This window comes from Hibiscus syriacus, unplaced genomic scaffold (genome assembly GCF_006381635.1).
Source record: "Hibiscus syriacus cultivar Baekdansim isolate YM2019G1 unplaced genomic scaffold, ASM638163v2 tig00005929_pilon, whole genome shotgun sequence".
Classification (NCBI taxonomy): domain Eukaryota; kingdom Viridiplantae; phylum Streptophyta; class Magnoliopsida; order Malvales; family Malvaceae; genus Hibiscus; species Hibiscus syriacus.
In genome coordinates, this window is record NW_024062071.1 from 408,402 (window position 1) to 423,345 (window position 14,944).

The window sequence follows — 14,944 nt, forward strand, 5'->3', positions numbered from 1 at the left end:
TTCAGTCTAGGATTAGGGTATTCTTAAAATTCAATTGAGATTTTATATAGAAATTTACAGATTGAGATTTTATATAGGAATTTATAGATTTTCGATCCAGAGTAACGGTGATAGGATTTAAACTTGGTCTTATAAGCTCAAAATTATAAATCTCAACCACTTATGTCAACACCTGTTCGTAATATGATATAATTTAAGGTATTCGACTGGTGAAAAAGAAAGACTAATGCATGAGTCAAATTAAATTGAATTTTTAAATAAAAATAACTTTTTCTTTAGATTAATTTTTTTCTATCACAGTATTTAAATTTAGAATTTTAAAGACAATGATTTAAAAGGGAATAAATTATGTAATATCTAATACATTTATAGAATTATATTTTTTAAAAAACATTATTTTGATATAATCTTTTAAATCCTACGTGTATATATTTAATTTTGAAAAGTATTACCGTTTTATAATATATTTTTTCTATGAATCAAATATTCCCCCGTACTATAATACGTAGTAGAATGATAGACACAATTGGGTCCAAATAGAAGAAAACAAAATCAAAGTTCACTTTTGCTAATTTATCCAAAATTTTAAGAATAGCTAATTTTTTATGAAAACTAACGTTTGAAAAGTAACTTATGATAGCATTGCAGCGATAGTTATAATTGGTCATGCATGCGTATGTTCATATCGAGATCTGAAACAGGGAATACGGCAAGGTTGACGGCACCACCGCCGGAGTTCTCTAATTACGAGAAGATTCACTCGCCGGAGGCTTTAAACCTCCTCTCTCCGACTGGTGACGTCATATTGACAGGTGATAAATTAACCGATCGGCTTTCGAACGGCTGAAATTTTCATTTACCATGATTCTAATGTTATTTTAGCGAGATCCTAATATAGCTAATATTTTTTTTGGTGTAATATAGCTAATATTTTGATTCGAAAAAACCAGCTGATGTTACCAATTATGCCATTTTATACTAATTTTAGTGCCCTTAAAATATATAAATTGTTAGGCATTGATATCTGAGCTATTAGAAAAGAAAACAGGGGGTGGTAATTGGGAAATTGAAGAGCAAGAACCACCGTAGGTTTCTTGCATTTTTCATGTAGTTTTTTTTATCGTATGTTTCTTCTCTAAACTTTCTATTTCTCTTTAATTTCTTGCTATTTTGTTTTCGTGATTTCAATACTCATGTTTACGGTGAATGAATGTTGTATGTTGACGAGGATGGAGTATGCCTCTGAAATGTCGAATGGGGTTCTTATTGTTTGTTGCCGTCCATTTTTGCGTGTATCTTTGTTCTTCCAATGATAATAGAATTTTGAGCAAAATGCTCCTATCTTGCCCAGGGACTCATCACTCAAGGCTTTAATTTTGAGCCTTGTTTGCATTATCTTGAATTGATAGCATTTCTTTTCATTTTTGAACTGGATTTTATATGTCCCATTCATTTATTTCTTCTGCGATCATACACCTGTAACGGAAGTCTTGCATAACATAATTTTACTCTTGTAGTTGTAGGAGAGCAAATCTAACGGTTGTACATTTTCACTGATACAAAAGTCTCTTCATTTGAGTAGCGTTTCGAAGAGAGAACGGGTTGCCTGGATACAGGCTTTGCTCTCATTGTTTTCGGAGATACATCTTCAAGTTCTGATGATATTGAGAAACAAGAGCTTGAGGAATTGTCTTGTGACGATGAAACCTTCCTCTATGACAAAAAACATGTTATCCTGAACTCATGTTAGCTTTAGATCTTTAAGAAAGGCGGCTGATCAAGCAGACAATCAAAAAGAAACTGATCGATACTGTGGAAAAGATGTGTGCTATTCTGATTCTGGATATCCCCAGATCGAAAGGCGAAAAAAGCTCCCTGATCCAGTTCTAAAAGAGAAAAGGGTTAGCCTTTGGTCTGTGATCAAAGACAGTGTGGGAAAGGACCTCACACGAGTTTTTCTTCCTGTTTATTTTAATGAACCAATATCATCCCTTCAGAAATATTTTGAGGACCTAGAATATTCGAAACTTTTGGACCAAGCATACAAGTATGGAAAAGAAGTAAGCTATTCATGCATTTTATTCTTATATTCCATGTTTCTCTTGGTATACGCACAATAATTTTGCTCTTCAGGTTATATTAAAAAAATTTATTAAGTTTTCAAACAACTTGCAACATAAGGAATTTTAGGATTTTACAAATTGTTGTTCGCTCTTACCTGTTGTGAGTTTGAAAACACATTGTCACCTACAAACAATATAATGAAAATCTGTATTAGCCTTTGTAACAAGTTTTCCTTACTAGCTTTCTGAAGGTGATGTTACATGTACCACTTTAGACTTTTGGGCTTGTTGAAATGGTTATTAAGGTTTGATGAACATCAGCAGGTGTTCTTGGTTTATATCCGTGCAATCTGATTGTATGGACCGTTTAGGTTTTCTGTTATATTCTCAGGGGAAAAGTCTCCAGCGAATTGTTAATGTAGCTGCATTTGCTGTTTCTGGCTATTCTTCAACTGAAGGCCGGGATTGTAAGCCTTTCAATCCTTTACTAGGTGAAACTTATGAAGCAGACTATCCCGAAAGAGGTGTTCGTTTTTTCTCCGAGAAGGTCAGTCTTCCAGATCTATAAGTAGAGTTTGCTTCATGCTAAGAAATATGCGGCCTTATGCTGAACTTAAATTGACAAATTAAGAAACATATCTTACCTTTCAAGTTGAAACAGGTTAGTCACCATCCAACCCTCATTGCCTTTCATTGTGAAGGCAAAGGGTGGAAAACCTGGGGTGAGAGTGACCTCCGTGCAAAGTTTTCCGGGCAGTCAATCCAGCTCAACCCTGTTGGAGTTATAACCCTGGAGTTTGTTGATGGTGAAATATTTCAGTGGAGCAAGGTGTGCACCACTGAACTGAATATTTACTGGATGTGTCGTGCTTCAATTTCTATATATGTGCTATGAGTTATTTGAACTTCATTCTTTGCAGGTAACTACTAATATTTATAATCTTATCCTTGATAAAGTGTATTGCAATCACCATGGATTGATGCACATTCGCGGGAATCGCCAATATTCATGCAAACTTATATTCAAAGAGCAATCTATTCTTGAGCGGAACCGTCGCCAAGTTAATTGTCGATCTGAATCTTTAGTTAGTTTCTTTTTAGTAGCTCGATTTAATTCCCTTCTACCAATATGGAAAAGGATACTCTCCTATGCTAGTGCTTTGTCCCGACTTTATTAATCTACTTTGTGTCTTTAAATAGTCATTCTCTCTAATATTTGTTTATCACGCCGTACATTTACTTAGGTCCACGGTTTTGTTGAAGACCTTTCGGGTAATAGGGTTGCTACATTATTTGGCAAATGGGATGACAGCATGTATTTTATCAATGGTTACGAGAGTGGCAAGACAAAGGACTTCAGTCCTTCAAATGCCTCCTTGCTTTGGAAAAAGAATGAGCCACCTCCTAGTCCGACTCGCTACAACTTAACATCTTTGGTTTTTCATTTAGACCTGACTATGCATACATTTGCTGATCATGTAGCAAATCCACTCTATCTGTTTTTCATTTAGACACTAAGAGGGATAATCATGGAGCAAATCCAGACACTAAGAGGGATGATCATGTAGCAAATCCACTCTATCTGTTTGCAAAGACCGCAAAGCTATATTCATATTCAGTTGCTGGTTGCCTTCTGTAACACTCTCTTGTGTTCAATTTTTTCGTGTAATTTAATATCTTCATACTTCATTTATTCGAAGCTCCTTCAATTGAGTAAGCCAATGGGTTGAACATTTGGTTTGATAATGATTTGTGTAAATATAAACTGACCTATTGTATTAGCTTAGGCTTAGGTGTTATATTTGCTCTGTATTTTCTGGCCAACATTGCCTTTTTTTCAAAAGTTTGAAAATGGAAAATACATCACAGCATTTGTTTGTATTATGGAATTTTGTCAAACTTTAAGAAAAAAATTGAATATATTATTATACAATCAACTTCTTCTTCTTCTTCTTCTCTACATTTGGGCCAGAATAAATGCCTATATTTTATTTATTAATTTAACTATTAATAATTTCAGTTTCAAAAATTCAGTTTTTTATATCTACAAAACAACTCTATATAGCAAAAGCAACTCTACATAAAACTCAATAAGTCAAATACTTGAATCCGATATCTCAAAAAAAAAAAAATATTTGTTTGCCCTTTGATTTGAATAATTCCTAAAATTAGCTGACCCTTATTCTCATATGTAATGGGGTAAGGGGGAGGTATGATAGTAGGCTGCTCCCAACGCTAGGTTGAGAACAGCTTCCGTGGGAGACGAATTGCCCACCATAAGACTCGATCCCACGACCACAAGGTTAAGAGACTTGCGCTCTACCAACTGAGCTGGACAGACAATTCTTAAACTTAATTTTTAATCTTAATAGTTGAAACTTAATTTTTTATTATATAAATATTGTTAATAGCGTGAATGAAAAGGCAGGTTCTAATTTGCCCGTGACACAACAGTCGACTCCACCTAAAAAACTTTTATTGGCATTATGGATGCAAAATATTTGTGAAGTTTACTTAAAAATTTTAAGATTTATTAATAATATTATAATTTTTTAAAAATATTTAAAAATAAAATTTAGAAAGATTAAATAAATTTTTCTAAAATATTTAAAGATCAAATACTAAATTTTTAGAATTACGAGATTAAATCCCCCAACTTCTGATGCGCAACATGCCAAGACCGCAAGACTTTAAACCTACAAATGCCGTATACCAACAAGAAAGTGGTTTGTTAGCAGTAATTATAGAATATTAATACAACCTTCTAAACCACTTAACTGTTGTTTTCTCACAATGACGGAACTAAACAGAGCCAGTGGAGGTCTCGGTCCCTCCATTATTTTTAAAATTTGTCAATAAGCCCTTTAATGTTTTTTCATATATAATTTTAAAGGTACTTTTGCGTCTATAGTTTTAGCGTCCTTAACTTTAGATCCAATTTATCATTTTCGTTTTTATAATTGTTTTGCATCAATTTAACTTAGAAGTTGTTTTGAGGTATCATCTCAGCTCTCGAAGTTTATTTTGACTAACATAACCGATAGATTTGCAGATTTTGTATTTGGGTCATTAATGAAACTCATTACACTTAGTTTATTACTGCAATTGAGTTCTATTGGGAACCTGAATATACTAATGTGAATGAATCTTTACAAGATAATGGAAGAACATGAAGTTTCACAAACTTAGCTAAGGCAGATCTGCAGGTTGATCCTATAGGAGCAATGTGAACATGGAAATGTTCTATAATAATTTCCACCTCACAATCACAAAGGTCCAATCTTAAACCAGCCAGCTCAATTTGATTAATGAACCTAGCATTATACAAACAACCCACTAGGCCTCTTGAAAACACTATAAAACCCCTTCTCCCTTCCCTCTATATTCCCCATCCTCAAACTCTTGTTCTTTTAGCTCTAAGCCAACTAGGGTTTTGAGAATATCGAAATGGCCTCAAAAAGATCACTTCCATGGCCCTCTTTTTGGCACTCAACATTCTCTTCTTTTCCCTTGGAAGTGCTTGCAACTCCTGCCCTTCCACAACCCCTAACCCTAACCCAAGGCCGAGGCCGAACCCTATCCCCACCCCCACTCCATCTGCAAGAGGCAGATGTCCCAGGGATGCCCTTAAATTAGGTGTGTGTGCCAATGTGCTTAACTTGGTCAATGTCGTCGTAGGTTCACCCCCGGTGCAACCATGCTGCTCCCTTCTCCAAGGCCTCGCCGACCTCGAAGCTGCCGTTTGCCTATGCACCGCACTCAGAGCTAACGTGTTGGGACTCAACCTTAATATCCCAATTTCCCTTAGCTTGCTTCTCAACGTATGCGGAAGGAGTACTGGCTTCCAATGCTAAATTCTCTATTTTCAGTATCTTCATCATCTTTATCATGGTTTCCACTAGTAAATCAGTGTTTTCGTTTGTTGTTATAATTTCTTACAGGGAATTGATGTCGAATAAGCCTAATACTTTTCTTCAAATTTTAGATTTTTGTATTCAAATGTCGAATAAGAGACATGAGAAGACATGCATTATTTTCCTTCTTGTTTCTTGTATCAGTTTATTAATATGATATCTAAACCTAGCCATGTTTATGAAATTTGTATTTAAAACACATTTGAGCATAGACTTGGATGCGTGTGACTGAGAAAGAGGCAAAGATTCCTTGGACTTGCTTTAAATTTACTCATGTTTACGAATCAAACGACTTTGGTAGTAAAAGAATTGTTATTATTTAATATTCCGATCGACTTTGATAGTAAAAGAATTGTTATTCTTTAAGATTCTGAGTTCGAGCACCATTAATGTTGGGGGTATCATCGTTCAATGACAATGGCTCAACCTTAGGAACGCTTCCGTAGCGTGGTGGGTTTGGGCGGCGGTATTACGGTGGAGGACAATCGAGTAACACAAATAAATTGGTTGCAGCAATAACAGCATGAAAATGAAGAAGGGGTAAAACATGCATGGCAGTAAACTTCACGTGTAACTAGCCGCAAATTTTTATTACGTAAATTAGGTTTAAGTGCGTGGGTGGAATAGTGTTGGAAATAAAACGCTCACACAAACAACTTTTATTGAAACTCAAACAAATATTACAAGAGTACTCTCACTCAAAAACAAGAACTACAACTCACTCTTATAAGACTTTGCTTCTTCACTCACTTAGAATCTTAATTTTTCTTGATGCTTAAAACTAAAATGGAAGGGGTATTTATACTACTCAAGAACAATCCTACACCACACAAATAAACTAATTTAAACCATTACAAATTCAACAAATATCTAACTCTCACCTAACTAAATTGATGTAAGCAATGACATCATTAATTAAATGATGTAAGCAATGACATCTTAATTAAATGATGTAAGTAATGACATCAATTTTTGGGTTTGGGTTTAGGCTCCCATAATGGATCAAGTTTATGATCCAACACCCTCCCTTAAACTTGATCTCGTGACCCCTAGTAGGTTCCTTAATCTTAAGAAGTCTTCGCTGGTCAGTGGCTTGGTAAAAATATCAGCAACTTGATCTTGTGACTTCACATATTCAACTTCCACATCTTTTCTTGCAACACACTCCCTTATATAGTGGTAGCGAATATCAATGTGCTTGCTTCGATCATGGAATACTGGATTCTTCGCTAAGGCAATGGCTGACTTGTTGTCGACACAAACCTTGGTAGGCTCTTCTTGTATCAAACCAATCTCCTTCAATAGATTTCTAAGCCAAATTGCATGACAAACACATGAAGTAGCAGCAACATATTCCGCTTCACAAGTGGATAATGTGACAATCGGTTGTTTCTTTGACATCCATGTGAATGCAATATCTCCCATGAAAAATACGAATCCAGTAGTGCTCCTTCGATTATCTATGTCTCCACCCCAATCACTGTCGCTATATCCAACAAGCTTGTAATCATTAGAAACTGAATAGAACAAGCCAAAGTCAATTGTACCTTTCAGATAGCGAAGAATTCTCTTTGCGGCTTTAAAATGGGTGGTTGTTGGGGATTCCATGTAGCGACTAACCAATCCAACTGCGTGAAGAATATCGGGTCTCGTGCAAGTTAGATAGCGTAGACTTCCTACCAAACTTTTGAAGAATGTTGGATCTACACTTTCGCCTTCTTCATGTTTGGTCATCTTGATCCCGTATTCTGCCGGTGTGCTTATTGGCTTACAGTTCTCCATCTTGAACTTCTTCAGTATCTCCTTTGCATAGCTTTCCTGTGAAATGAAAATTCCATCATTTGTTGCTTAACTTCAATGCCAAGGTAGTACGCCATGAGCCCCATGTCTGTCATCTCGAATTCTTTCATCATCACATCCTTGAATTCATTAAACATGCTTGGGTTGCTTCCAGTGAAGATCAAATCATCCACGTAGAGGCACACGATCAAAATATCTTCATCTTTGATCTTGATATATAGAGCATGCTCGTAGGGACATTTGTTGAAGCCATTCTCTTGGAAGTACTTGTCGATTCGGCTATTCCATGCCCTTGGTGCTTGTTTTAGCCCGTAAAGAGCCTTCTTCAACTTCAACACCTTGTCTTCATGCCCTTTGACTTCATAGCCTGATGGTTGCTGAATGTAAAGTTCCTCTTCAAGAACTCCATTTAGGAAGGCGGACTTTACATCCATCTGTTGTATCTTCCACTTGTTTTGAGCTGCCAAAGAAATGATTAGTCTGATAGTCTCCAATCGAGCAACAGGAGCAAATACCTCATCATAGTCAATTCCAGCCTTTGACTATAGCCTTTAGCAACTAGCCTCGCCTTGTGCCTTTCAATCTCTCCTTTGGCGTTTTGCTTTGTTTTGTACACCCATTTGACACCTATCGCCTTATGTCCCTTGGGAAGTGAGGTAAGTTCCCATGTGTCATTCTTCTCGATGGCCTTGATTTCTTCGTCCATCGCATCTCTCCATTTCTTTTCTTGTACCGCTTCTTGAAAGCTCACTGGTTCACAATCGGCAAACAGACAAAATAATGTAAGATTATCTTGTCGTTCAGTTACCTCATAGAGATCTCTAAGGCTTCTTGTGCGTTGCACAACTCTTTCACTTTGACTCCCACTTGACGATGATGAAGGTGATGAGTCTCCTTGAGTGGTTGATGTTGGTGAAGTGGGTGGAGTTGCAAGCTCTTGTTGAGATTCATCTAGTTGCTCCCTCATTGTCTGCTCATCTTCTTCAAACTGAGGAAAGAAATTGAAGTCATCTGTATGGGAGTTAAAAACCCATTCTCCTTCTTCATTGAAGACCACATCTCGACTAATCACAAACTTCTTATTGTCTGGATTGTACAACTTGTAGCCCTTCGAATTAGCATCATAGCCGATGAAGATAAAACTCTCGCTTTTATCATCAAGCTTCGTTCTTCTCTCGTCTGGTACGTGAACATGGGCTATACTTCCAAAGGTTCTCAAGTGGGAAATGCCAGGCTTTCTTCCACTCCATGCCTCTTGCGGTGTCTTTCCCCATACACTTCTTGTTGGAGATCGATTTGACAAGTAGACTGCACACGATACTGCTTCCGCCCAAAATTCTTTGGGTAGTTTCTTGCTTTTGAGCATGCTTCGTGCCATGTCGAGGATTGTTCTATTCTTTCTTTCTGCCACACCATTTTGCTGGGGGATCTAGGAACTGTCATTGGTCGACGAATTCCATTTGCTTCACAGAACTCTTGAAACTCCCTGGAAGTAAATTCTCCACCTCGATCGGATCTCATGGCTTTGATCTTTCTACCGCTTTCTCTCTCCACTGCTGCTTTGAACTTCTTGAATACTTCAAAAACTTCTGACTTCTGTTTCAAGAAATATACCCAGTTTTTCTTGAAAAATCATCAATGAAGAGAAGAAAATAGTTATTGTTACCGAGAGAACTTGGCTTGATCGGTCCACACACATCGGTATGGATGAGCTCAAGTGGCTTCTTAGCTCTTGTCTCTGACTCCTTTGGAAAGCTTTTCCTGAATTGTTTCCCGACTAGACACCCTTCACAGAGTTGGTCAGGATGGTTGATGTGAGGTAGTCCTTTCACCATCTCCTTCTTAGATAATAGCTCTAGACCTCCAAAATTGAGATGCCCAAATCGAAGATGCCAAAGCCATGATGCATCTTTGTAGCAAGCTTTCAGGCACTTTGCAACATCATTTTGTATGTTGATCAAGAACATTCTATTCTTTGACATCGGCACTTTAGCAATGAAGTTATTCTTATCATCTTTTATAGAAAGGTTATAATTATTCATATGAATATCATAACCTTTCTCTACCAGTTGCCCTAAACTTAAAATGTTACTTTTCATATTGGGCACATAGTAGACATTTGAAATAAATTGATGTCTCCCATCTTTCAAACGGATAAGAATGTTACCTCTCCCTTTCACTGCTATTGTGGAATCATCTCCAAACGAAACATTTCCACTTACTGACTCGTCTAGCTCCACAAACATGTCTTTCCTTCCACACATGTGATTGCTTGCACCACTGTCAAGATACCAGGAATTTGCTTGGCCACCATCAGTTTCCTTTCGTGCTAGAAGAAGAGTTTCTTTGCCATCTGTCTTTTCCTCCACGTAATTGGCCTTCTCCTCAATTTTGTTGTTGGGAGCTCTACATTCTGAAGCATAATGCCCAAATTTTTGACAATTATAACATCGAATTTGAGATTTGTCATACTTTGAGTTTGGATTAATTCTTCCACGGCCTCGTGTTGAGCTTTCTCCTTTCTCATAGTTGTTGTTGGAATTGTTATTGTTGTAATTCCAGCCTCGTCCACGACCTCGACTTCCACCTCGTCCATGGCCTCTACCTCTGCCTGGCCACGTTGGTTTCTATCATTGCGTTGGCTCTCATGCATATCCTTGAGTTGCAGCTTGAGGAGTTGCTCAGTAAACTCATGCTTCTTTTTATGCTTCTCTTCGTATGCTTGCAATGATCCTTGGAGCTGTTCGATCTTCATTTCTTCCAAGTCTTTAGTTTCTTCAATCGTCACGACGATGTGCTCAATTTGGGATCCAACGAACGGAGTATCTTCTCTATTATCCTCACATCGTCTAACTTTTCACCATTTCTTTTTAATTGATTAGAAACAACTACTACTCTTGAGAAATAATCTGAAATAGACTCAGATGCTTTCATGTTTAAGGATTCGAATTCACCTCTTAATGTTTGGAGACGAACCTTCTTCACTTGCTCGGATCCTTTGTAAGAGGTTTGCAGCTTCTCCCACGCTTCCTTGCTAGAGCTTGCACTTGAAATCTTTTCAAAACCATCATCATCTAATGCTTGATAGATGAGTAGAGAGCCTTCTTATCTCTCTTTCTTGAATCCTTCAAAGTTGTCTTTTGATCTGGTGTAAGAGTAGCAAAAATCATCATCCGCAGGCTCATTATAGCCTTTCTCTATGATATCCCACACATCTTGTGATCCAAGAAGTGCCTTCATTTTGATACTCCAATGTCGTAGTTGTTGTTGTTGAGTGTCGGAACTTGGAATGGTGCCATACCATTTGCCATATCTCTCAATATAATGAGATTTTGTAAAATCCGATTGCACGGATGAATCCGGAACGATGAAAAAAAAACTTTGGAGGGACTTGGACACCTCGGTCAAGGGCTCCAACTCGGCTGAATCGGCTCAACTCGGTGAGTCAACTCGATTTTCTGGCAGCAGTCTTCCGGCGGTGCGTGGCGGTGCGTCAGAACTCAGATTGAGAAAATTCTGGCGGCGGCGTATTCCTCTCGTCGAGACCTTCGATCTTTCCAACTCTCTCTGATGCCACTTTGTTGGAAATAAAACGCTCACACAAACAACTTTTATTGAAACTCAAACAAATATTACAAGAGTACTCTCACTCAAAAACAAGAACTACAACTCACTCTTATAAGACTTTGCTTCTTCACTCACTTAGAATCTCTTAATTTTTCTTGATGCTTAAAACTAAAATGGGAAGGGGTATTTATACTACTCAAGAACAATCCTACACCACACAAATAAACTAATTTAAACCATTACAAATTCAACAAATATATAACTCTCACCTAACTAAATTGATGTAAGCAATGACATCATTAATTAAATGATGTAAGCAATGACATCTTTAATTAAATGATGTAAGTAATGACATCAATTTAGTTTGGGTTTGGGTTTAGGCTCCCATAATGGATCAAGTTTATGATCCAACAAATAGTCCCGTGACACTATAGTTTCATCAACAACATGCCAGGAACATGAATAAATTTAAAGCTTAATGTGAATGAATGTCAATGAAACGTTTAGAAGATCATGGAAGAACACGATGGTTCCACAAAGTACAGATTGATTATTCCATTTTGCATCTGTAATCCATTTTGTCTTTGACTTAACCAAAAAATAAAAAAAATCCATTCTGTCTTCGTCACCTCAGCTCTCTGAAAGTTGGAATTATCATCCTATTTTGGAAGAACATGGAACTTCAGCATATGAACTATTGGCTTCGAGTTCTGACAGCATATAAACAGCAGCGTTCGGTAAGTTAATTTTCTTTCATACTCAGGCATACTAGTTAAGTTCATTAATCATTAATCCAGTTCCCACATGAGAAAATGGATTCAAAGCTAAATTTTATATTGTTTACTGGTTTGAATTATTACTGGGAAGAAACAAATCTGCAAATCATATATTTTATGCTAAGCAAGATCTGCAGATTGATCCTATAGGAGCAATGTGAACATGGAAATGTGCTATGATACAATTTCCACCTCACAACCACAAAGGTCAAAACTTCACCAGCCAGCTCAGTTTGATGGTCCTTCCATTTGATTAATTAATATCATTATAAAAACAACCCACTAGTCCTCTTGAAAACACTATAAAATCCCTTCTCCCTTCCCTCCATATTCCCCATCGTCAAACACTTGTACATTCAGCTCTAAGCCAATTAGGGTTTTGAGAATATCAAAATGGCCTCAAGATCAGCTTCCATGGCCCTCTTTTTGGCACTCAACATTCTCTTCTTCTCCCTAGGAAGTGCTTGCAACTCTTGCCCTTCCACCAACCCTAGCCCTAACCCAACCCCCACTCCATCTGCAAGAGGAAGATGCCCCAGGGATGCCCTTAAATTAGGTGTCTGTGCCAATGTGCTTAACTTGGTCAATGTCGTAGTTGGTCACCCCCGGTGCAACCATGCTGCTCCCTTCTCCAAGGCCTCGCCGACCTCGAAGCTGCGGTTTGCCTATGCACCGCACTCAGAGCTAACGTGTTGGGGCTCAACCTTAATATCCCAATTTCCCTTAGCTTGCTTCTCAACGTTTGTGGAAGGATACTGGCTTCCAATGTAATTCTCCGTTTTCACTATCGTCATCTTTATGGTTTCCAGTATTTGTAGTAAATCAATGTTTTGATTTGTAAGTTTGTTGCCATAATTCCTAGCGGGAATTGATGCCGAATAAGTGTAATACATTTCTTCAAGTGTCTTTCATGGAGACTTTGGTGTCTCTAATGGACATGGAAAGACCTGTATTAATTGTATTTCTTGTTGTTTCTCTATCCATTATTAATAAGATCACAAAAGCTAATTATATATGGTCATGGATTTTATATTTTAGCAATTAATTAATCAAGAACTATTCATCACTTAATTAAAACAAAATCCTCTTACAGCTTTAATCAGGCAGAAGGTCTTTAACATCTTCGTTGTTTTGATCTTGTGAAATTTTCTGTTGTTCCATAATAGTTCTCTAATATCTTGCCGTTGCTGCTGGCTACCCTAATGCTCATCCCTGTTCCTTGATAGCATTGGTCTGCATTGAGTAGTTTGGCTCTTATGGTTGTTTGGATTTCCAAGTGGGAAATTTAAAGTTGCATGATTATTATTCTTTTCAAGTTGCACGTGAGCTTTTTGAATCGAGTACCAAGTAGTTTATTTTGGTTTCGTTAAGAATTCGAATCGAATTCGAGCTCGAGTCGAGTCATTCAATTCGATGTTGACCGAGATTTAACCGAATCAAATTCAAATAACTCAACCTATTTTGTCATTTCCGGCCATAACAACAATATCACCGGATTTTAATGTGAAAAGAGGGGTTAATGCTTGCTAATCTTTGTGATTATGAAGGTGCAAGTTGGTGGCGGAGTAAACATTTCCGGTGTTCCAAAGCGAACAGAAATAAATAATGATCGAAATTTAATATATAAATAGAGACGAATCAAAATCAAACATTTGAAGAAACTAATTATTTTATATTAAAAGATTAGACTAAACAAAAACGATCCTGCCTCTAACTTGTACGTAATAATCAAATGAACATCAAACTCATTTTTTATTACGTAAATGAGGTAAGTACGTGGATGACATACCAGTTTCGTAGCTTGCCCGTGATACTACGTCCAGTCCAGCTGGATTACTTCCATGAACAACATGCCATAGAACTCAAAACTTAGCACCGTTAAACGAGATAATCAGTTGTCGGACTTAATATGGTTTACTGGTTTGAATTATTACGAAGATGAAACAATTCTGCAAATCATATAGTTTATGCTAAGGTAGATCTGCATGATCCTGTAGGTGCAATAGGACATGGCATTGTGCTATAATATAGTTCCACCTCATAATCACAAAGGTCCAAACTTCAAAAGCCAGCTCAATTTGATTATCCTTCCATTTGATTAATTAATCTATCATTATAAAAACAACCCACTAGGCCTTGAAAACACTATAAAACCCCTTCTCCCTTCCCATATTCCCCATCCCAAACACTTGTACTTTAAGCTCTAAGCAACTAGGGTTTTGAGAAGATCAAATGGCCTCAAAAGATCAGCTTCCATGGCCCTCTTTCTGGCTCTCAACATTCTCTTCTTTCCCTTGGCAGTGCTTATACCCCTGCCCTCCCACCAACCCTACCCTACCCCTAACCCAGGCCGAGGCCGAACCCCACACTCCATCAGCAAGAGGCAGAGCCCCAGGGATGCACTTAAGTTAGGTGTCTGTGCTAATGTGCTTAACTTGGTCAATGTCGTCGTCGGTTCACCGCCGTGCAGCCATGCTGTTCCTTCTCCAAGGCCTCGCCAATCTCGAAGCTGCGGTTTGCCTATGCACCGCCCTCAGAGCCAACGTGTTGGGGATCAACCTCAATATCCCAGTTTCCCTTACTTGCTTCTCAACGTTTGCGGAAGGAGTACTGGCTTCCAATGCTAAATTCTCAGTTTTCACAGTATCTTGATCATCTTGATCATGGTTTCAGTATTTCCTAGTGGGAATTGATGAATAAGTCTAATACTTTTCTTCAAGTGTTTTCTTAGAGATTTCTGTATCTATAAGGGACATGAAAATACTTCGTATTAATATGTTCCTGTTGTTCTTTATCCGTTTATCATAAGATCTCTAAAGCTAGT

At 37.5% G+C, this 14,944-nt stretch overlaps 3 protein-coding genes and 1 pseudogene across 3 annotated transcripts in view; all 4 read left to right on the forward strand.

The window, feature by feature from the left end:
• The first annotated feature begins 670 nt into the window (after window positions 1–670).
• LOC120200059 (oxysterol-binding protein-related protein 2A-like) lies at window positions 671–3,574 on the forward strand. Its single transcript, XM_039200994.1, has 7 exons — window positions 671–812; window positions 1,617–1,729; window positions 1,770–2,060; window positions 2,455–2,610; window positions 2,725–2,892; window positions 2,984–3,124; window positions 3,308–3,574. Exons 1-7 carry the CDS (start codon window positions 671–673, stop codon window positions 3,572–3,574), a joined length of 1,278 nt encoding a protein of 425 aa, XP_039056925.1.
• Window positions 3,575–4,856: 1,282 nt separating this feature from the next.
• Window positions 4,857–6,035, forward strand: LOC120200060 (14 kDa proline-rich protein DC2.15-like). Its single transcript, XM_039200995.1, has 2 exons — window positions 4,857–4,884; window positions 5,502–6,035. The coding sequence occupies exons 1-2, from the start codon at window positions 4,857–4,859 to the stop codon at window positions 5,915–5,917; spliced, it is 444 nt and encodes a 147-aa protein (XP_039056926.1). The 3' UTR covers window positions 5,918–6,035.
• LOC120200162 (14 kDa proline-rich protein DC2.15-like) overlaps window positions 5,465–14,944 on the forward strand; it is a 32,605-nt gene continuing 23,125 nt past the window's right edge. Inside the window, exon 1 of the mRNA XM_039201068.1 lies at window positions 5,465–5,493. The gene's annotated coding sequence lies outside the window, so the exon portion shown is untranslated. The remainder of the gene's footprint in view (window positions 5,494–14,944) is intronic.
• On the forward strand, window positions 12,477–14,747 carry LOC120200061 (annotated as a pseudogene).